The sequence below is a fragment of the Ambystoma mexicanum genome, chromosome 10, assembly GCF_040938575.1.
Source record: "Ambystoma mexicanum isolate Mex_15411 chromosome 10, UKY_AmexF1_1, whole genome shotgun sequence".
Classification (NCBI taxonomy): domain Eukaryota; kingdom Metazoa; phylum Chordata; class Amphibia; order Caudata; family Ambystomatidae; genus Ambystoma; species Ambystoma mexicanum.
The window spans coordinates 1,236,367,473-1,236,392,077 of record NC_090932.1 but is presented as its reverse complement, the minus strand read 5'-3'; the positions used below and the strand labels follow the sequence as shown (position 1 = coordinate 1,236,392,077).

The following is a 24,605-nucleotide window of genomic DNA, read 5'->3' as shown; positions in this document are numbered from 1 at the left end:
TAAGTGTGTGATTCCGGGCAAATAATGTAATCTCATCCTGACTTCAACTGCAAAAATTGGAGTGCTTATAAGTGGTTACGTTTACATCCTTACAATAGGACAGTTTTAATAAGTGTAGGGACAAATTGTCCCTACACAGAGGTGCTCCTCTGCTAGTGGCTTCAATACTGTCGCATAGAATTGCATTATTGCAGCACTGGCCCTCCCCCAGTCTCGTATCACTTGATTTGACAGGCAGACAGTCTCACCAGCCAGTCAGTGCACCAGAGATTCTAGTATAGAGGACTAACTGTGGTAGAACGAACATTACATGTTCTCCCCTGTTGCTCCCAGCCACTGAAGTTGCTTGGGCCGTCCACACTCTACTATGTCCTGTTATGCTATGATATTGAGTCTTTCATTGCACATCATCTGCCATTTTCACACTTTCTAGGACCTTGGGGATCTGCAAGAAGTTGGTGTTTTCAGACTTAAAGGAGAGAGTTAACTAATTGTAACAATGAAGTTGCACTAGAATAGTCTCATTACTATGAGCAAAGAAGTTAGATGCCCCTAAACAAGTAAGTTTGCCACTCATCCGCTGTCTCTGAAGTTAGCGCCTCTCCCAATATTTGAAGGGTTAGCCCCCGCCTAAATTTTTGCCTAGGTGCACCCCTGGATGTGCGCACTTGCATGTTAGGTAGAGAGGTGAGGGAAGCCTTTCCTGAAACTGGCGGTGTTAAAGGTTTACTGTTTTCAAAAAATGTACTTGAACAAACGCAGTAAAGCTTTAAAGCTGCGACTTTCAAGAAAGACTTCCATCGCCTCTCTGAATATTGTGCTTTAAAATTATTTGATAGCGGACCCCCACACCAGACCCTGGGGAGCGGGTGTAGACCAGTGGGGGTGGAGCCTCCAAGGTTGCACCACCTATTTTCAGAAGTGGCCCCTCGCATCACCACTTAGCCCCTCAACCCCTGAAATGTAGGTTTTGTTGCACCCCTGATTCGCATCAATCGGGGAAAACAACATCCAAATGCAGTGGATCAATCTGACTCATGTTGTGCTTCATCAGTATGCTAAATGAAAGCTGAGTCCATTTAAGATTGATATGAATTAAGTCTGAGAGACTAAATAAACTTTGTTATGCCCAAAAGTATGCTGCTTTGGCTTCAGCAAATTCTGGCCAGGGATTGGAAATCGAACAGGATGTACCGCACCGTCTTCTTCAAAAATAGTGGAGACATCTTTTTAGTTTGGGCTGTTGGGTTTCGCTCTTGCCACCTATAAGCCAAAACTATTGCATTAGAGTACAGATGGGAAGAAATGGCATATGAGGCGGCACACACTAGGTGTTTAGTTATTTGCCCACCCATTGACTTTCCAAGGCCATGCTAATCGATATGGACATTCCCATCCAGTTCCTGCCCCTCCACCCCCAAAAGATCTCCTCATGGGAACTTTTTGTGTTTGCTTTATTCAAGCCTTACCATCAAGCTTTGTGCTTGAAGTGCCTGCCAGGGATTTTTCAAAGCAGCCTTCTAAGAGTTAATGGCTTATTTGGAGTTGTAAACCCACAATTGGTGTAAAAATAATTCTCTTAACCAGGTCTGCTTTGAGCCACTCGATTTGTAAGCACCCTGCATGTCCTACACTGAAGTCTGGTAAGCGACTTCACTTCAACACTACAGCTAAGTCAATGCCTAGTCTGGGATGCTGAGGGAAACCCTTATTGATATATTTTTAGGTCCAGTTCATGTACTCTGGATGACAACCCTTATATAACACCCCTCTCTTAGAATCCCCCTGACCCCACTGAGCCAAGAAGTAGGTCTGTTTTGCAAATTTAAAAGGTTTATTTGAGAAATATAACAATATATATCTATCACACTTTTATAATAAATTAATATTGGATATCCCACTTAAAATATGGCAGTGATCAACAATGGATAATGTTCTACTGGTAAACTGATTTGGTTACTTAGAAGTAGTATAGAGGATGAGGTTGCTGAAATGCTTTATGGTTTCAAGGAAATGCAAGGTGGAATAAATAAAGATTGGACAACAGGTATGCTTTTTAAAACACGGGCAAGAGTGCTTTTAATGTGGTGGCAAGGAAGTGAAAAATGCTAAAATTGCTTTTAATTCACTATAGGAGGTTCAGGGTGAGTGGTAGACACTTTAAATCAGTTCAGGTCAGCCCTAACAATGGTTCAGGGATGGTTATTAGGTTGCAAACTAATTTTAGTAGTTCAGGCAAAAGCGGCTATCTTTTTACAGATGACGAAATCAGGCCAAATCGCAAATCGCTGTAAATTTTGCAAGTGCGTAAATCGCAGTATCAATAGGCTTGTTGGAAAGCTTAGATTCTAAGCTTTCAGAGGAAAGTTAAATCTTGTTCCTAGGACAAGCGGTTCCAAAGATACGGACAATTTTGTGAAGGTAGTTTTTCGGATTTAAAGTAAACTCAAAATGACAGGTGACAGCTTGCAGCTGCAGAATTGACAGGTGACAGTTGTGCAGCTTTAAAAATGACAGATGACACGATTTCTAGGGGGCTGTTATAATTAGGTTAAAATAGTTTGGATTAGATTATTTTAACTAAGAGATTGGGTTCTGAACAGTTCTGGCGGATACTCCCTCCTAATTTTGAAATGAATGGGCCTCGTCACGGATCTGGTCAACACGTCCAGCGGCGGTTCTCTCTGCTCGGCGGGTCAATCAGGCACCGGTTCTGCTCACAGCGATCCGGATCTCTGGTTCTGCTCACAGCGGTCTGGGTCTGGTCTGCGGTTCCGGCAAAAGTTCTTGGCAAAGAATTCAAACAGCTCGCCCGGCTGTTGAATAGTTTGGTTAGGTTTGCTGGATTCTGAAGGCCTGCTGAGAATACTTTGCTTGCAGTGGGCCTTCTAGGTTCAAGGTTCTGTAGTCTATGGGTCCCTGGTTCTGGTCTCTGTCTGGATGGGATGTCGGCCGTCAAAATGCTCTGCAGAAATGGAAAATGAATGTCTCTACCTGTCCCAGCAGTCTCTTTTTATGTGTTTTAAAAAGTGGGTGGAGAGGCTAGCATCACTAAGCCTGCCCCTCTCTTGGTTTGAAGGGATAGTGTGTCAGAGTGATGTCATTTTTATGACCTGCAGAAATGATTCTCCCCTGGTCAATGTGCACACAAATCTATTCCTGATCCAAATACATATTTATCTATGTATCATTTTTCTCATATTATAGGTCCAGTTAACATATTTTCTGTAGCACCAAACCATCCGATCCCTGTCTTTGTACGATGTCGTGTCCACTGATGACAGAATTCTCCCCTTTTCATCCAGATAACGACCTCTAAACCTTTCCAGATTTTACACAAATGTGCACCAGGGATATGGGTTGCAGATGATAAAGTGTCAGATTTTTAACATGCATACATTTGGAGTAACAACCTTTTCTCCGCTACTATCCCCACGAACATCCCACAGGGTCCTAAAACCTCTTAAAATGTGCATGGAAAAATTCCAAGAATAATGATATTATTTATATAATTTTGACCAGTCCGCACTATGAGTTATCTATCTTTTTAAAATTATTCCCTGGTCAAAAAGGGGTGTGGCTTCCCACATCACATGGTGGAATAACTGGTTTATCCACTTCCCCCAAGCTCAGCTGGCTCTCACAGGCACTGCCCCTCCCAGTTTCCCCCAAGAGGAAGCCACTTTACGACCCCCCAATACACCATTTGCCTGAGCCCAGGACAGGGCTTTGTTCAACCTCCTGCAGGTGCCCCTCCCCTAATCTAATCAGAGAGGTGTCATCTCCTTTTGGTGGGGAAGCAGGATGCAGCTAGGCCTGGGAAGAGTGGCTGAGCAGGTTTCTCCTGTCGGGGGTAGTTGTCAGGCAGAATTCAGCTAAATGTCACTTTAGTTCCCAGTTTTCTACATTCAAATCCAACTTACATGCAGCTATTTTTTATATATACATTAAATAATGACTTCCTTCAAGTCATTTCAGAATATAGTTTTACATTGTATTCACCTCTTAGAAAGTCTTTCCTTGGCCTGGTTTCGGTTCATTTGTTCAGTTTTACATAAAAGTCTGGTGGTTTTAAAACTCCGGCTTTCTGATAGTGGTGAGCACCGGTACTGCATCCATTTTTGACATTAAGAAAATGAATTCCCCACAGTTCTGGGTTGCTTTTGGCAATCAGCATTGCCATTCCCAATGGTTTCAGGCTACTGTGTGTGTAGCCCAATGGTGGTTTTAGGCAGTGCCCTCCTGTGCTCACAACATAGGAAAAAATGGGTGGCAGCCTATTCTTCATGTTTTCCCTGTGCACTCTCTGGGGAGTTCTGGCCATCATTATGTTTTCAATGCCAGTACTGCACAGTTTTATGGTAGGGCTTGGATGCATGGGTAAAAACATTCCACAAGTCCTGTTCAAAACAAGCATTGGAAAGCCACCAATTTGGACTTGTGTGGAAGTATTAGGCATTTGCCAGGCCCTGCTATTAGATTCCCAGGCACTTACACAATTTTGCACCTGCTACCATCAATGGCCAGTTAAAATTATGGTTGTGCCTGGCAAGAGCCTTTCCCATGCCTACACAAAAGCCCAAACGGTTGGCATTGCCAATGCTTGTTTTTTATTGAGGCTATTAACTTCCTTCATGGGCCTTGCAGCTTCTTTAGCTTCCTTTTCTGATTTGGTCAGAAGCATCCATGATTTATCAGTTTTTCTCCCAAGTATAAATGTGTTGTGATATCAACGATAAGTGGCAAAAGTAACAAAGCAGTTTGAGCTTCCATCACTGTGGGTGGGGCAAGCTCTCAGTGATTTGTGGTGTGAGAAAGCCTGGGGACTAATAACTTAGTACCCATGTTGAAATAGTTGCCTTGATTTTTACTTATCTCTAGTCTGCTGAACACCAAAACCTATGGTTGCACAAATGGTTTTCTCGAAGGGCCGAAAGTACCTTCGAAACTGCGTACCGTGGGCCGGACTACTAATGTGTTGCTTGGAGTGGTTGAGGGGTGACCACACGACATGAGCAAGGGGGTGAAGCAAGGAAAATTAAACAGAAAAAGCTTCCTGGTCATGAAGGTGGTACCCTCGGAGAGTAAGTACTGTGACTAGGAAGACCAGAACTAGGAGTAGTGAAGATTACCGGTAAGTAAGACCCCCAATCTTACCCATGTTAGGTTATCGCCAGCAGATAAACACTTAATTTGCAAGTGCAGAGAGCTGCAACACCATTCAGTACCATATGTTTCACACAAATGAACACATGTTACCGTCTTCACATATTTATCATTAGCTGCTGCCCAACTCCACATTCAGTCAGTCGATCTCTCTCTCTTTCTCTCTCTCTGTCTCTCTCTTTCTGTCATTCTTTCTCGTCCCTCTTCCACACTGTTACTATTTCTGTCTCGGTTTCTCCCCTCTTTCTCTGCCTCGCCCTATGTTACTATTTCTGTCTTTTTGTTTCTTTCCATCTCTTCCCTTCAACCTCTCTCTCTGTTATTCTGTCACTTTCTCTCCCTCCCTCTCATGCCGAGGAGCATTTTGCTTGAAGGTCCGGGTGGGGTTCTGCCACACCCTGAAAGCAGCACTCCATAAGCTTGCTCCCTCCTACCTCTGGGTGCCAGAGTGATCCGACAGAGCCTATTTACATGCTCTTCGGTACATCCCTACACTGAATCAATCAATTGGCCAAAACCCTTATTTGCATTATGTGGTTGTGTGCTACGGTTATTGGGTATTTATGAAAGAACGTATCAGCATGAACATTTAATTTTGTACTGCCCTCCCCAAAAGCATGACAGGTGTTCATACACACCCATAGGGCCCCCATTCCATTCCAAAGATTCTAGCCAGTACTTGTTTTCTTTGTTAATTCTGGTACTTGCATTTCTTTTGGAAATTAAATGAACCGCAAAGTAAAGATTGTCAAAGCCTTAATATACAGCTTCATTTAATGCTCCATTTGATGATTTTAAAGCGGCTTCTCTTCCTGGCACCACAGAAAGAACCATTGTGGACATCTGTCATAAAATACTGCAGAGGCCCTTACCCTGGTTCCCTCTTTTTTGTCATTTTACTAAATTATCACTGATCACATTTCCCTCCACAGCATACTCAGGCAAAATCAACTTAAAAATAACACTGTGGCATGAATATGAAATAGAATTCCCCCTCCCCCCTCCTGTTCAGATGCTAATCTAGTGTTGAATCAGAAAGCTTTTGTTGCACTTACACTCTTGTCACTATGCAAGTGTGGCGCCATTGACTGGGCACAAAATTAAAGTGACTCTGCATCTCAAAGCTACATGTTTCTTTTAAGCACCTTAATTCCTCTTGAAGGAATGTGGAAAATGCTAAAATATGCCCGGTTGGGAAGAAAGGCGGCCAATGTGCTGTTAAGATGTCCATTACAAATGACAATCTCTACTCCTGGGGTCCTAGCCAGCAATGGTCCCGGGCAAACCAAATGCGGCCGACTGCTTGAAGTGGGCTTTATCTCATTGCAAAAGTAAACACTCCTGGCGGGCTGCACATCACAGGATGGAGGGCCGCATTTGGCCCGCTGGCCGTATGATATGATATGATTGTTTATTTATATAGCGCCTATACACAGTATGTTGTGCACCCCAGCGTATAGACCATGTATGGGTCACTTTTTACAGTGACTTCGGAAAAACGAACCCGACTCCTCATACTTACAACATGCATCTGATTGTGTCTGTGCATCTGCAGACGTTCACTTTATTCCGCTTGGTGGCGCTATAAGCTTTCATTTGACATTACTGTTGCACGATTAGCGGAGCGGGATGTTTAGGCGCGACCATTAGGCCGCCGGACGTTCTGGCGCTGCTGTTTTGCCACAGGGCCCCTTTTGGCGCGGTGAACAGGGTGCAGGGACCTTTAGGCGCGAGTATGTTTCTGCGTAGACCATTGCATTAAAGAATAAAGAACATTGTTTACAATCAGTATGTTATGCGCATTCTGGTCTGAAATGACCCACCATTGCCATCTAGTGTGCCACTGCATTAAAGACTACAGAATATATTTTACAATGATACGGTGTTCGTTTGGCCTTGTGGACCGACCGGGTATCACATCCCGGCCGAGGTACACTTAAGACTTTTTTCTTTTTCGTCTTTCATTCTTCAAAGCTGCTACAAAACAGTTCCTTTGAAGTGGATGAAGACATGAATGTTGGCACTATCTCAGGGTTTACTGGAGTACTACATTCAGAATAACATGCACACATTGTCTAAGGGGTGCTAAAGTTCTGACCATCCTGCAAAAGAAGCATGCAATTCCTGTGTTTCCTTGCCGGCAAATTTGTCTTAAAATAACTTCTCTTCACACCTTGCAGACGAACCACGAACACCACTGTTTTAAAAGACAAAAGGAAGACAAAATTGCCCATTTCTTTCAGAACGTATCTTTATTTAAAGGCCAATGCAAACATTGTAAAAAACCAACTGTAATGTATGCTACTGGGTGCAAATATGACCTCTGCTTCCAGCCAACCCACCACGGAAAATTGATGTACGCGCACATACTTAACCAGTGTTTGGTTATCATTGAAAGGCATGGATCACATCTAAGAATGAGAACATGCGAAGTACTGAAATCCGACTCCCGAGCAGGTGGCAGGTGTGTAAGGGGCTGTCACGTTGGCACAATGTGCACTTCTTCCAGAAACTCATTTCTTGAACTCCTTTCGTGTCCCTAGGAACATCCAACCCATTGAAATACGTCTTGATAACTGTGGCGTTCCCACCCTCTGCACTCAAGGCATCTCGTGGTGTTCCCACCCTCTGCGGTGAAGGCATTTCCACTTGAGCAAGAGTGGATCATCATCTGGTCCTGCTTTTTGCGGTGCCGTCTAGTGCCTGTAGTTTTGCTTTACCATTATAAATGCAGGGCCACAAGTTCCAGAAAACAAAGTAAAAAACTGGCCTGGATGAGCTGCGTAAGCTTGAAATGGAAAGCCTTGAGAGCTCTAATTTAGTCCTGCTCATGTGTTGCCTTTCCTTTGTGTTTGATACTGAATTCCCTTGAACTTTTAAGACGCCCCCCACCACACAAGTGAGAGAAACTTAAAGAAACAAAATCTGAAATGTACAGTATAGTCCAGTAAGAATTCTGTACAAGAATGAACCAAAATAGGCACATTTCCACAAAGAAATGTTGCAATTCCTGCAGTAGTTTGACCCTCTGCGGGAAACGTCGTGATTTTTAAACCGTCGGGAGAAAATGAGCAAGACATTGTTAACTAAATGCTGTAAAAACAAAATTAGCATACAGAGTAGAATTGTATTCCAACAGGAGAAAATATGCTGTAACTTAATGGTGACAATTCGATGCCTCTGTTAAAGAGAGCTTGGGGGATAAGCTCTTCGAATTTTACATTCCGGTCTTCTATACAATATATTCAGAAAAATGTGCAATACCTATTGCATTTGGCGTGGGGGCCGTTTACACATAGGCTGCAATGTCAGATACGTCTAAATGACCCTCGCCCCAAAAGACCGTTGCCGAATTGGATTTCACTCCGCTCTGGCCGCGCTGAAAGGGACTCTGCAGCAAAAGTGGTGCGCCAAAACGGCCGGCGCCAGAAGGATCGCGCAAAAACGTGGTGTACAGCACAATTAGATTACAGCTGCCAGCAGGGCCGAACGGTCGCCATTAGCCCCCGGCCACGCCACCGCGGGTGAGTCCTTCATGGTCTCCCACGAGCTGGCGTGTTGGGGGAAGGCACGGCAGGCACCCTAAATGTTCTCGGAGCTCATCTGATAATGATAGGGCGCCAGTGATGTGCCGCCCGTGTGCCCACCCCCCACACCTCCCATGACGTGGGGCGGGAGGGTTCCAAATGTTTGTTTTTTTGCCCGGGGCGATGCCGCCACTAAGGCCGGCCCTGGCTGTCAGTATATCAGTATTGCAATGCCGTAGCTGCCATTCCTTGGGGTACATCATGTACTCTTGCCATCTCACAGTCATCAAATTAATCCGAGTCAGTCTAGTCAACGTGAGTCATATTTACTAAAACCTTTAGCTACTGAGCCTGGAAACATATAATAATAGGTTCGGTTTTCGATTTTAAAAGTCTTTGGGGCTCATTACAACCTGTGAGGAATGCGTTTAACGGCGCCGGTAATGGTGCCTGCGCCGTTAAACGCATTCCGAGGTCCCCTCGCGGGGCCCGCTCTGGACGTCTGGTTTATCCAGACGTCCAGAGCGGGCCCCGCGAGGCGACCAGGGAGCTAACAACGGGCCCTCTTGTAATGAGCCCATTGTTAGCTCCCTCCCCATCCCCATTGAGCCTCATGGGGGCTCGAATGGGCAAGGACCAGGCCTGGGTTCCCTGAAGGAGGAAATACCGGCCTTCCATACTCGGAATGGCCCGGTATTTCCCCCTTCAGTGAACCCGCTTTTGGAGGCGGGCATGGCTGCCTCCAAAGTCGAAATGAGGCCCTTTGTGTTGGCAGTGTGCTTCTGTATTCGTGCATTAGTCACTGTGGCTTTTCGAATGGGGTCTTCTGTCTCCTTGGTCCATCACGTCTTTAGCTCCCCACATTCCAGTGAAGTAGAGGTAGACTGGTGTCCTTGCTGGTGGGCTGTCTAGAATGGATTTCATCAACACCTGCTACTATCAATCAAACATAACTGTTTTGAGCACTTTAAGCGAATCTGTGATCAATGTGCCGCCTGTAACTGCGCCGTCTAAAATGTCGACGCCAATTACGGCACTGATCAAATAGATCACTTTACCCACATCCCCTGGCCCGAATTCCCTTACCCGAACCCCCCACCCCACTTAGCACACTTATGTGGGCGCCGCCGACACCCCGCTATCCCTGCGGCCTCGGTTCCTCCCACTTACGTGGGTCGGAGTTGACGCTGCAGGGTGCTTATTTTTTCTTTCTTTTTTTACTTTCTTGCCCCCCGCAAACCACGACTCACATTACTGCCCCCAAGGAGAGCGTGGGGCAACCCCCGCTGTGCTTGGGTGCAGTAAAGGGAGTCAGTATTTTGTGCGCCCCCAGTCACAGTAACTGCGGGGGCACGCTTCAGAGTTCAACATTTTTGTATATTTCCCTTTAAGCCAATAAAGGTAAAAGCAATCAACGCAACCAATGCATTAGTCCTCTCGGTGGTGGGGTGTAGAGAGCCATTCCTTCCCCGAGCCGTAGGGACTCCTGTATATTTGCGGTCCTCTTGTGCTATGCATTGTATCCTTGTGTATGAGGCAGTAGGTTGGAGCTGCTTGCACATTGTCAGCCCCAGTGAGCCCTTGAGGATTGGTCCTGTCCCTTATCCCGAAGGACATAGTGCGCTCTGGATGGCCCTGTCCTGGCGGATTCCCGCCTGTGCTCAGCCCTAGGAGTTTAGATGTCAGTGCCATGAAGATGACTGGCGAAAGGCAGACGTGTAGCATGTCCGTGTCATTGCTGTAGCCCATGTTCCCTGTAAAAGTAATATTTGTACAATTGCGATTGGATAGGACTCTGTTAACCCGTTGACTAAGATTTGACGGTTTGAACTAGAACATTGTGTGTCAGTGAATAACAGGAAATTGCTCTGCTTCCTTCTCAGGCACCCCGTCCGTCACATCTGGTTCAACGCTCACAGCCTCATCACCGCCAATATCCCAGTCGAGAAAAGTCCCCGCGGCGCCTGCATCACGGATGATGACCTCACAGCCCACCGCCGGTGAGGCCCCGGTCAAGAAATGAGATGATGTGCAACTTTATTTTTTTACATTTTTGTATCCAACGCGGCCATACCTGAAAGGCCTTGGAGTGCCATACAAAGTTCCAAAGGGAGGAGGTGAAAAAAGAAGTTAACATGTTTTCAGAATAGCATAGGAAGAGTAGGATCGACAAAGGCTAGCAGGATCCTGAATCCCTGTATCTTATACTGGGTCCCCGGCTAGTGCGTGAATCTGCTTACTTGATCTGTGGCCTGGGTTTCGTCTGCCAGCATATCCATAACCTGCCATAATATCTGTGTAATACGTGCTGCACAGCTATTCAACTTTATTATAATTGTATTCCATTTTTGCATTTTTAGTTAGTGGCTATCCCTCACTATGGCATGCTTTAGTCGGCTACCTGTAAGGCCTGAACGATATTTCACCTGGAGTTTAGCCATTCTAATCCCGGTGTTAATGTGAATATTGTACATGGCCTTACTTTCTGACCAGTAGAAGGGAAGAAATGATGGTGGAAACCTGGCCCATGCTGACCTCGATATCCTCTGTTGCAAAAATGCTTGTTGTGCCAACTCAACTAGCTGTTGAATTGCCAGCTAAGTGTGATCAACAATAACTGGTTGAGCTAATGGTGGCATTGTTGTACGTAATTGCCCGCTCTGCACCAGGCCAGTGTACTCCCCATTTATCTTTATGAAGGCGGTGGAGGCCCCTATTGTACTCCTAATTTTGAGAACACTTTAAAATCAGTGAACATGTTTTAAAAATCACCACCACGTCTTATATTATTTGACAGTATATTGTGTCCCCCCACTGCCCCACCCTCCACACTGCCCTCACCAGCATTCCCACTTTAGAACTCCCCACCCACGCTCCAGAAGTAACGGAAGTCTGTTGGTGGTGAGGAGGCCTGTGACTAGCCTTGGGGCTGTTAATGAACGCGAACCTTATTTCATAAATGGTATCGTTACCTTCAAAGGAACTGCCTTGTTCATCTTTCCTGTGGAAGTTCTGCATAATACAGGATGAAAAACACCTTTTGTAAATAATACTATCGATGGTTGATTTCTGGCCCTTTTACAGCATGCAGTGCTGTAACGCTCTAGTTAAGCAATAAGCTCCTCACGGGGGGGGGGGGGTCAGGGAGGGAATTACCGCTTCAGGTAATGCCCCGGGGCCCATAGTCCTCGGGAGGGTAGCCCAGGGGCAGCATGCTCGCCTTGGAAGCAAGATGACACGGAACACCACAGGTTCAATTGCCGGGCCCGCGCTTAGAAACCTCTGGGTATTAAGTGCGTTATAAATAACCTATCATATCCTATCATAGTCACAGGCCCCGGGGCATTACCTGAGGTGGTAATCCCCCTGTCCCCCCAGCGTGGGGCTTATTGTTACTAGTACCCCGGCCCGCTAGACCAGGGTACTAAAAGCAACTTTTTCCAGTTGCGAGACGCTCGAAATGCCTGACAAGGAAGGGAAACTAAGTCTGTTCTCCCTTTCCATGGCGCCCATTGACACTGGTTAAAAAAGTAAACAAACAAAATGGCCACAATGGAAAGGGAGAAGGGACTACACATAGCCCCTTCTCCCTTTCCATGGTGGCCATTAAAAAAATAGGGGAAAAAAGTAAACAAAACAAATGAATGGTGTTAGGGAGAATTCTCTGTATAGGCTAATTTCCCAAACCTAGTGAGTCCCCCAGCAGCTTTGCTGGATTTTTGGGGTTTATTTTTTTCTCCTGCTAAGAGTGAGACTCTTTTTCTCCCACTCTTAGGCATGATTTGAGAATGTCCTTTGACTTTGTAATGTGTTTTATGGGCTATGGGGTCTTTTACTCCATAGAGTTTCATGTATTTTTGGTAAGTGTGTTACACAGCACCCTCAGTGCAGTAACACAGGGGTGTCATAGTGACCCCCAAACATAGACTCCATACCCTGGGACTGACTACTGTCTCCCAGGGCATGTAAAGTCACCATTGACTTTACTAGTCTTAAATTGTGAACAGAACCAGTACAAACCATCATATTGTGGAAGTACTGGTAGGGGTAATTAGATTGCCCCTGGGTCTGTTTTTCGAGGGGGCACTGTGCAGTCCCCCCTCGTCGAGTTTCTGGCTGGTGGCAGTGGTTACCACGTGAAATATTCCACCGGAATAATTCCTATGGGATTTTCCCATTCATTTTAAATGCACCACTTTTTTTGGTGCAATGTTAAAGATACCGCCGGGTTATTTATTTAATATTTATTCCCCGGTTGGGTCTTTTTGCCAGGACTCGGTTTTAAAATGGCATTTGTGTTTGCCTCTGTAACTCACACAAGTCGAGCCCTTTGTTCCACTTTTGGCAGGCTTCTGCACAGAAGCCTCCAAAAGTGGTTCCACTCTGTCTGGGTCTACAGGATGTGTGGGAGTGGGGTTCAGGCACCCTGGACTGAGTTGCCTCAGCAACTCAAGTCACACTCTTGTGTGATTGGCCCAGTGGTGAGCCGCCTGGCTCACCACTTAGCATGTTTGAGTGACAGCTAGGACTGATGAATGGGGGTTTTCTGCATAAAAGCTGGGCTTTGGGGACTGGAACTTCAGAAGTCGCCACAGGACCAAAGAATCCGAAGAGGGAGAAGCTGAGCCGACCTGCAACGACGACACCACCGGTGGAGCCCTGCTGAACCGCCTCACCACTTCCCGACGACAGAGAAGATCTTCATCCTGGAGAGTCTTCTTCCTTTGAACTGGTGGGGTTAACCAGTTCGCCCTCTTTTCGCCTTCTTGGATCGTCTCGTGGTCGAATGGCCCGTGCCAAGCACCCCGGCGGCCGGATAGCCACGCTTCACCTCTACCGCAAATAAAAGGGTAGTACCTTTTAACCGGGGAACTCTGCGGCTGGTTTCTTCCCTGGCAGTGCAATGACCTCCAGCTTTCCTCCACCTTGAGATCTTCTCTTCCCCCGGACGAAGCACGACTTGCACCCGCTGCCAGGAACAACTGCCCCCGCTGGAGCTTTCTCACCATTTCAGTTACTGTGTCCCGCCTGGTCTCCCTTGCAACAGACTGTTCAAGGTGTCCCGTAAATCCTTGACGCTCTATCCTGGTTTGACCTGGGACCTGTTAACTAACTTTCTCTGAACTGATCCGACTCTTTTTGAACTATCTGCAAAGACTTTTAAAGTATAATTCACCTGTGTGATCTTGGACACATTCCGCCTTGCTCTCTCCAAGAGTGGGCCTGGCCTATGAACTTTCTTGCTCTACAGTAGACTCTGCCTTTCCTGACTTGCTGTGGTTCTTTTAAAAGTGTTGGTATTGTGTGCTTTCCTAATTCTGCTTTTTCCCTCCCTTTTTAACTAACTTATTGGAGTGCCATCTTAGGTTAAGCGCTCACCTCTGTCTGCAAATACGTGGTGTTTTAACTAAGACTTGTTCAATAAGTAATCAGGGATGTATATATATTGATAGTGACTGTGTTGGAACTTGCTTGCCATATTAGTGTTAATGTATTTTTATAAGTGTGTTTTAAAATAAATAATTATATACTTTTATACCAAAGCTCTGATCAGTGTTTGCTTGTGCTACTGTATTTTTGTACCTAATGTGTATATGCCGTCTAGCTCTTCTTGAGAGAAGTCTGACTGCTCAGCCACAGCTACCAGGTAAATCTGGGTGGTGCAGACTGCTACCAATTGGGTTTACTGCCAACACCTGTAGTCCTAAGCCTTTTGCAGTGGTCCCTAAGGGAACTGCACAGGTTTCTGCCTAACAAATGGATACCATGGAAAGGAGAGAAGGGACTACACGTAGTACCTTCTTCCTTTCCCTGACTGTGTGTCACCATTTTGGAGCAGATGTGCTGGGAACAGAAGTGTTCCATACATGCCAACCTTACCGATTTAGGTGGGAGACTCCCGATTTTTCCATGAAAAATATTGCTATTTTTCACATTCTCCCGCCTAAAATAATTGCAGCCCCAATGCATTCCTATGGGAAAATGTAGGTCTCCTGATTTCCCTGATGAAATCTCCCTCCCAGGTGTGTCGGAATGTTGGTATGTATGGTGTTCCCAGCACGTCCATCCCCGAGAAGGATTAAAAAAAGCAGGTAAGTGTGGAGAGGGAGGGAAGAAAAATCTGTGGAGGGGGAGCACTCACCTCATTCTCTGGTGGGGAAGATGGTGGCCTCCAGCCCTGGGGAGGCTCGGAGCGGCAGGATTACTATGTGGTAATGTGCCTGTTCTGAGCCTTCTCATTGGCTGAGAGGCTGCCACCCGGTGCCCCTCCAATCCCCTGACCAGGTACTAATTATCAGTAATTCTACATTGAAAAGGAACATCAGCCAGTTGACACTTTTTCGGCAAACCAGCGTTGACTCCCTCCATGACCCCTTCTGCCAGTACATAGGCAATCTCACGGACTAAACCATGTGCTCCCTGGTATCAAAGAGACCCAGACAGTCAACCAGCTGTTCAGGCAGAAAAGGACGGACTCCAAAGCAAATCGTAACCAAATCTTGACACACTGAAACAGTGGCGCAGCATTAGGTGCACTCTCATAAAGACAGCTAAAACCACTTCCTGTATTACCACCATAACTGAGGCAGCAAAGGGCAGGCAATAAAGCACTGTGCTGTAATCCTCTCCCTGAACCCCCACGTTCTGCAACCAATAGAAACGTGCAATACTATCAATTTATCCTGCTGGATTTCACTGTAACATATGACAGTTTGCCTTGCGCTTCCACCTACAAGTATTGGTTTTTCAGATTCAGTCCAAGTATAGCTCACGTCTTGCCAGCCAGCCCAAATGGCGAAACCACAGATCAGTGCGTTGCCCAGTCACTTGCCGGATTCCGGCAGGATCCATCTGCTTGCTAGTCATCTTTACTCTCTATGTGGAGCCTCCAGGAGCTCTAGTTGATGACTCTGCAGATGATACACAGCTAGATTTGCCAGCTGTGTCAAAGGCATCAGGGCAAACATGCTGCCGGGCACTCATTCAGTCTTGGATGACAAGCTCATATCTTAAACTCGACCCCATAAAAGCAGAGGTCGTGCTACCCGGGAACCCAACCAGTCAAACACTCATTTAGGTATGGCAAGCCAACATGAACCTCATAGGGTTCACCCTGGGGCTAGCCCTGGGCGCCAAATCTGTGTTTTACCACCATCTCAAACCTCACATCCCCAGAAAAGCCAGATGGGCGGGTACCCATTGGTATGGCTACGGAAGATCAAGCCTTTCATGCCAGCCTCGGACCTCTTGACTGCTGTGCAGTCCTTCGTGCTATCACAATTGACAAAGGAAATGTCCTCCTTTCTGATGTTCCCACATCAGCCTTCACGGAGGCTCTTACTGCCGTACACCATGCCACCGTCATATGAGCATGGAACTACACTACCTCCCCGAGGAATTTGTACAATAGCTTATGTCACACACATGGTGATAGCAGCGCAGTCACCGCCGTACATCTCAGAAGAACGGGTCATCTCGGGAGGCCAGTGCAACTCTAGAAACCGTGATATCACAAGATTGGAACCAAAGAAATTGCATAAAATAAAGAGAGTCCGGCCGGCTCATGTTATCTGCTGGCTTTGTAGAATTCTTTGGCAACCAACACTAGCATGTCCCCATCGCTTCTAGAGCATAAGCAAGGAATGGAGATATAGAAATTCAATGATGGTCTATAAAAGGACAACGTGCACTTTCGGCATGGGCTCCCCCCTCTGGCACAAGTCAGCCAGCCTCACCTCCGTCGTTAGGTCCGTGCATTCATTGAAAAGGGTTCAGCTGCTTGCTAGCTAAGGTCCAGCTGTATACATTTAAGGCATACATACATATGTTTGCTTGATGGAAACATCACTTTATGCAGTTCGAAACATAGATACTGGAACATTTGAATGAGTGATTTAACACAATTGTATTGAAAGACTTTGTGTTAAAACAACTTTTATAACTAATGACTTACTAATAGCAATGTATTCCCACGCATCGCTAAAAATGGCGGTACACTTTCACCACCCTTTTCACTGATCCACAGGATTTTCTTAAATTTACCAGGCGGAGTTCGTGAGCAGGACTGAATTAGCATGTCCGCCTACTGTACCAGCTGTGCCTGACACATGTGTCTGCATTTCTGCCAGCGTGATAATAAAATGGATTTCTATGGAATCCGTCTGAAATTACCATCTGGTAAAAGCAGGAGTATTCTATGGGAATCCATTGTATTGCAATCGTGAATTGCAGAAGGCATGTACACTTTTCCACCAACATAACAGAAAAGTGAAGAGTTAGGGCGATTATTATGTGTTGGAAATGATGAAAATTGCAGAGAAGGTGGCCTGCCTTTGCTCTGTGCAGCTGACGCCTGAACCCCCAAAGCGTTTGGTTAAGTAGAAGGAAAGTGGCTTAACATCATTTGAATGTGTTTCCTCACCCAAACACACCGTTTACTTTGTGTGTAAACTTCTATGCATGGCCTTTTGTAGTTGTGTGTGATTCTCTGTCTGCATGTGTGTTTATTCACCTTTGACATAAACCTTCTCTGTGGATGCATGGAGTAAGTTGTGTATATTGGTGGGAGATCTGTGGTGGAGGTTTGACTAAGGGTTAAGTGGCTCGGTGGGCATATGGGTTGATCTATGCCTGCATTATCTTTGCCATTTTCTTTTTTTAATGGACTATCCAAAGTGTGTATATTTGTGTGACTTGAAGAGGTTGGGTAGCTAGGCCATGTGTGTTTGTGCGATTCCTTTGTGGGTCTGTGTATCTTCTTTTAGTTTGTTTACTTTTTTATGGTTCTTTGAATGATTGATTTTGTTTGTGCAAGGTAAGGTAGCGTTGAAGACCTTTGTGTGCGGTTCTGTGTGATAGCGATGTGTATACTTCTGACACACATGAACACCAGTGCAGAGGTCTTTGGTGTGCATGCCTCTTTTGTGCTTTTGTTCCCATTTTCTTTTGAGAGAGTTGAGTGTTCAGTTATCAGGAACTCACACTCTCAAAGATGTGTCTACAGAGCAAATCCAGCAAACACTCTGAGGCCCCACTTTCTGAATTGAAGCAGGGATTGAAGATCCACCCTTGCGGGTATAAGGGAGTACACGGGCAAAAGAGGATGTGATTTCACTGTGATAACTGCAGCTTAAGGAATACAACACATTATTTAGGAGAACAATGGTGCTATTGCCTCTCTCAATAGTCCGGTTTCTAACTAGTGGAGAGAAACCGTGTCCAACCACGGAAGTCTATAGAGCAAGTCCAGAGACTAGGCACCATGCACCGGGCAGCAAGAGGATGCAAACAAAAAAATACAGCGGCCTTCCATGTAGCATAAGGACACATGCACTAGCTAAGCTAATGTGTAGTCTAGGAGGATGCCCCACAGTTTCCAGAAAAGGACAAGAACACAAGGCAGTGTAATCCAAAAGAAACTGTACCAAGAGATCCATGTCCAGGCACAAGACTACAGAAAGTCAAACGCGAAAACCCCTCCCAAACGGAGGGTATGAGAGTCTGAAAACACCAAAGCAAAAGGCTGCCCATGGTATTTGGAAGTTAGATACTTCAAGGGAAACCTGCGCTTTAATCAAGAGTCACAGAGGGATCAGTTGACCAGAGACACGCTTTGATCTACAACAGACAGGAAGATGGGTGGGACTTAGGTATATGTTGTCACCCCTCACTTTTTCCTGTTGCAGAGCACTCTGGTCCTGACCTCATGCATAACAGAAGATTGTTGGTGGGGACCCGGGATTGGTTCATTAAGTTAGGTTTAGCCTGCACCAATCACTGGGGCCCAATTTGGCTTTAAAGCAGGGTTGAACCCCTCAGTAAGCAGATCATCCAACGACTTCAAAAGGAGTTAGAAGAAAGACTAATTTGGACCCGGGCTGAAGGTACAGTCTACATTACATCTTCCGCCAGTGAAGGAAGGCCAGGAGTTCCACGAGGGAAGCAAGACCACTCCACTAAACATCTCCCAGGGAACAGAGGAAGATACCGGACTCAGAGGACCCGTCCAGCAGCTACAGAATCGTTACCCAGCCAGCACACAGCGTGCCCTGCTAGGTTCTGCCAGCAAGCTTCCTTGGTGGGAAGTGCCATAGAGCCTCTGGACAAAGGACAAGGCTGTTGCCTGCAAACACCCTCCTGAGCTTTGGGCCTTCAGCCCCCTGAAAGGACAATACGAGCCCTGCAAAGAAGCTAGGAGGAGTGCCACACAGGCATCATCCAGCATCCATCTTTTAAGGACATTTTCGAGACAGTCGAGTCCTCTAACTGTATCCGGCTGCACCACTGATGTTGTCAGGCCGCAGTCGCAAGAGCCGTCTGAGCCGCCTTGACCAGCATTCCAGATCCGCCAACCAGCACAGAGTCAACAATTCTTGGCCCTGAGCCGCCCCGCTGGACAGCCTGCAGACATTCGTCCATCCTCGTTTGCCTCACTGCCTGCCACCTGGTACCCGCAGTGGTCTCCCGCCACTAACTCTGTCTCGGGGGCTGCGAAGCACCCTGGAACCGCCTCAATGCTGTCGAGCACCAAGAACTTCAGCACCAGGTACACTGTGGTTCTGCCCCCACTGGAGGGGCCCCTAGAGACAGTTATGGCCCTTTGCCCCCCTTGGTGCTGGAACCAAATAACCTTGGACAGTAAGACTGATTACATTACCAGCTACCATCATGTCAGCATCCAGAGTGCATCCCTTTCCTTCGTGAAACTGTCTGTCCTCTGTGTTCCTTTACAGGGTTGGTCATATTTGTAGTGTGCTAGAACTGTCTGTTGTAGTAATAATAAAGTAGATATTTTTATACAACCATAACTGGACAGTCCCTTTTATCATTGGGTAATAATTGTATTTTCACTGTGTTGCAACTAACCAACGATCCACGACCTTGTGGAGATAAGCCTGCCGTTCCGGCCACGTTAACAAAATTGGACAAGGTGGTTTATAATTTACTTGTGCTCCAATCATTTTGGATCCCTTCTGGTGTACTAGAGGTGTGGGTCTGATTGATTGTTTAGAAACCGATATTCATCCCTGAACCACTGGTGCCCGGAAGTTGATTTGTCACAAGGGGCTACAACCAATGCTAGCTAGCCCCGAGTCCCGGCAGTCTCCACATTAGCATAGCCCAGATCTTTTCCAGACCTAGCAACACCCCTGCATTTTGTTCAGCTAAGGAAACTAAGACTAAGGTATGGGGATATAACGTCATTTGCACAGGGTTGCATGGTTTGGTCAATTGGGGACACTAGGATTTTCACCCATGTTTGCTGTATGTAGAGTTGGTAATGTATGCGATAACGTTATTCCCCTGTCCCATCATTAGTGGTACATCAAAATGCAGTGTTGTCTGCCCCCTTTTCTTTTAAAAGCTTAACTAGTATTATTTGTTCAATAAAGCTAACTTGTAAAGCACAATACCACATGGTAAATCGACCTGACAATATGTAGGAACTCTTTGTAGCTATATTTTATGTGCAAAGGCAAACAACTGTGTATATGATACAATAAACAAATTCCACTGATGTAGCATGAGACGTTGACCCACTTGGTAAAAGAAAATGTTCTTCTGTCTTGCCAAGATTTCAAACCTGTAACTGAGACCACAGTAATCTCTGCTGCATGCCATCAACCCACTGAGGTATTATGACATTGTCTTGCAAGGTAACATGTAGGCATGTATTGGAACATATTTAGCAATGTATTGGTGGTGTATGTTCCAATATATATGTGTCTGTACACTTTAACACGCAGGATAATGATGACATCGACCTGAGTGGGATTACTGTGATCTCTTAGTCACAGGTTTTAATCTTGGCAGGGCTGGCATGCTGTTGTACAGGAGGACGGAGCAACCTCTGAACGGGCCCATGAGATTCAGAGCTCACCCTCCAGTACTTTAAGACGCAATAGCTGCACCTTGAGGAGAATGGGGTGCAGGATTCTCTTACTCCAACACCAATCAATAAGGCCAAGTCAATGGTTTGGCAAAGGGAAGTCCGTTTAATGACAAGTACAAAAAACGGGGAAACAAATGGAAATCAACAGTGATGCGATCGCCTGTCTTGCATCAACTTCCAAAATCTTCATTCAGACAGCAATTCTTATAGGCAAAATTCGTCATCATCGACGTGTAAAACTCAAAGTTTGTCATGCAATTCTATTGGTCGGGAAAGGTAACTTAAGTATATGTGCTATATCTGTATATGGTAACAGAGTGCGAGGATTGGATAATTCTTATCAGGTGGGCGTCTATGCCCATCCCTCTACATCACTCGCGATAGACGTCACTACAAGTACGACATCTCATTGGTTCTGCTAGCTATAGGACCCTACATTATTTGGTCCATTGTGATTGGGTAGGTTACACCCCTAAACATAAATCTCCACTTTAATTAGCAGAATGCAGAATGGACACCCAGATACGGAGTGCCCCAAGATTCACCCTGCCTCCCTTCCATCACTCAGTACTTTAGGGCTATGTGTCAATTAGTTGGCTGAGGATGGCCTCGAAATTATAGCTTCTTATCAGGAAAAGTTATGGCATCCTCGGGTTCTGGGTGACATCAGACGTTGGTACCTCTTTGCGCTTCGCTGGTCACGTGTCTGTTCACCATTTGCCTTCGATTAAGGCTCTTTGGGTCTGTTCTGGGACAGTTTGCAAGTAGTCTTCATTTGGTGTTAACTGCTGGGATGGTTGTCTCAATGGGTACCGTGTCGTCCATGGTTGTCTGGTTATTGGCACTTCAACAGGTATTGCTCTTCTGATGGGCACGGGGCAGAGTCCTAGTGCTGCTCTCTGTTGGTTTATTTGTTCCTCACACGTCACATATCTTGGCGAGTATGTTCCTGGCATCTCAAAATGGGGGGCTGGAGTGCAGGCCGTATCTGGGACCTCCTCTACACTGTTTCAGTCTCCCCAGATCAATAACATATGTGAAGTAATCGTAGCACCTATTGGTGATAAAAAAAAAACTGGGATCTGTTTATGATGGGAACATGTTCTGGCACTGTACACTTGCAGAAGTCTTGGTTAGCACAACCCCTCGTCTATCAGATCCAACCGCCATAGGAAACCAACAAAGGACGGATACCAGTTTGCTGTGTTATAAACCACTGCCGGGGGTGTTTCTCAGACAGAGACATTTGGCATGTTATTATGTTGAGATTTCACAACTGGCAATTTTGGGCAGCGGTATAACACAGGTTGTGTGGCAGCGTAATAGTTGTCTGTATGCAAAGTAACTTCTGAGTAGTTTTGAAGGCCGGTTAAACCATACATGTTGACAGAAAATGCTGGCGTTTTGTCATCTAACATCAATCCTTCATTATAACCAGTTTTTGAAAAATACAATGCCCTTGTGTTAACCGATGTCACATTTGATATGTTCTGCGAGTCCTTTCTGTTTAGATTATGCCATTTACTCTTGCAGAATATTGTAGTTTCATTTTCTCATTGTAAATGCAGGACAAAGAATAACACCTTTGCAGGCTGGTGGTGTCCTGGAGCGTAACGGCTGGTAGTATTTCATACCTCTCATTGGACTATCTAATACATCTACAGAAAGGGGAATACATTCCAAGAATTGCGTATTGCATTTTAGTCTCATGACAAATCTATCACCTCCATCCGACCCTGGCTTTTAATCCTTCAGTAGTTTGCATTCTGGGACTTGTAGCCTGCTTTCCCCTTTGGTTTGGGCTTACAGATCATCAAATATAAAGCACTATTTGTCAAATACCAGAGGCTGGCCACTAGTCAGCTACTCTTCTACAGCTCTCTATTTGCTCTTAATGGTAAATGTGAAGCAGTGATATAGTTTCCCCTAAACAATGCCCTTGCTTAGTCACTTCCTTTGCATTCTTGAATCTGTACTGTACGTTTATTGCACTATAAGTGCAGAACAGTGGTCGAAGTGGGTGGGAGAGGTGCTTCTCTACTTTTTTATTGACGTTTTACTGTTCCCATACTTTTATTTTGTAAAGAAACCGTTCAGGAATGTTTTAGTTTTAGTGTAAGGGAATGTTCAGTGCACTGCACTGAAGGACACGTTTCAACATCTTCCTAAAGGGCAGGTGTGTTTGTTTGGGGGTTTGTATTGCGCATGAGATGGGATGTGGTGATGGGGTGTAGTGGGCGGCGGAGGGACAGGGGGGCGCGGGCACAGGCCCGCAGGGAGGAACATAGTTCCACTACTTCTTTTCGTACACTTCAACCACTGGTACAGAAGATCTATATATATGGAATGTAAAGAAGAAAGATAATCCGGACTGCTCATACGTGATCGCACAATTTGCGTTGGGTGTAGTATTTGATCTGTAAGGCTCTACAAGCGTCACTCGCACCACGAGGTCTAAATATGCCCAGGTCAGGCATGAGTGGCGCACCCATTGGCGTTTGCTCCTCTGCATTCTGGCGCTCCTAGTCACACATGACAGAATGCAACACAACGACGCGCCGATGGATACGCTACCCAGATGTGATATTGTTAAAGCTTGAGATACCTGTATACTTTCCGTGTGTGTGCTTAAAAAAAAAATCAATAAAAGTAACCTATCTTTTTTTCATTGTTGTAAAAATACATGCAGCCTGTGCAGCCTCACATAAAGTATTGCATGTTTTTGATCAGACTGCTTTGTACATTTTAAAATGTATACAGTTGACAATTTTATTTTGCAAATTATCAGCTGCTGTAAGCTATATGGCACGTTGGTTTTAGAGTGCATTTGACCCATCACAGTTAACAAACATTGGGCCTCATTACAACCCAGGCGGTAAGTTCCCTGCTTTACCACCATGGTGTAAACTCTGTTTACACCATTGTGGATGGTGGATTTACCGCCCCATTCCAAGGTGAGTGGGGCGGTAAATCCCCATTCCCCATTTACTCTAACCCATTCCCATTTTTGCCCCATAGGGCATAATGGGAGTGGGGAAGGCGCTAATTACGGCACCGTAAATTACGGTGCCGTAATTAGCACCAAGGCGGGTTAGCGCCTTGCATTTTAACGCCTGCTAAAAGCAGGCGTTAAAATAGTAATCTGGCGTTAAGGGTTAACGGCGTCGACGGCGCTGTTAAACCCTTAACGCCTGGGTTGTAATGAGGCCCATTAACACTTATTAAGATGTGCAGCTATTCACATGAAAGGGTAACCGAAGATACAGTTGTCCCCACAATCAAAATCCCATTCATTGCGGGCTTCTTTGAAGACCTTAACTGACAAGAGTGCTTTAAATCACAGCTCCTATGAAAGCAGCGAGAAACAACAATTGAAAGCTTTAATGAACCCCAGTCATGACAGCTTTGACCCAGATGCACATTAAGAGCTGACAAAACACCTCCCGATTGAAATGTGTCCTGTGTGTGGTGCCTGGGGAAGGGCCATGATACCAAAGAATGTGCGCCATTTGCCCCATTCACCCTAAGGTGGTGAAGGAGAGTGTGGCTAAGCTTTTCTTAGGCTTACGTTAGGAAAGCTACCCCACAGGAATTCCAGACTCCAATGTCGGCACCTAAGACACTGACCTGGGAGCGCTCCTCTGGAACTGAAGAGAAAGATCACAATTCAAGGCGTGATTTGTTTCTTCAAGGGTTGACTCTTCATCTTCGTGGAAGTGCTACTGGAGATCCAGGGCATCGGTCAGAGTTGGCGGGCTCTGCACCTCAACTTGTTCCTCAAGCAAGTGCTGACCCCAAACCTTCCTTCCCAACATTTGCATATTCACCATAAGAGCGAGAGGCTTTCTGCTCTATGATGTTCAGCTGCCTTCTGGGCACTCGGAACATACATCTGCATCATGCCTAAGCACTCTAATTCAGACAAGGTGCCTGGGGAGGTAATATCATTGGCAGCATTGGCCTCAGGAGCACATCGTAGTTCCTTATCCACAGCCTCTCCTCAGGGATTAGCAACATTC

General features: G+C 45.8%; 1 protein-coding gene across 2 annotated transcripts in view; it reads left to right on the top strand.

Moving 5' to 3' along the window:
* FBXW8 (F-box and WD repeat domain containing 8) overlaps positions 1-24,605 on the top strand; it is a 1,779,087-nt gene that overhangs the window by 1,658,679 nt on the left and 95,803 nt on the right. For both annotated transcript variants that reach the window (XM_069619213.1, XM_069619212.1), the window contains one exon: positions 10,577-10,693. In XM_069619213.1, the coding sequence (XP_069475314.1) occupies positions 10,577-10,693 (117 nt within the window). The remainder of the gene's footprint in view (positions 1-10,576; positions 10,694-24,605) is intronic.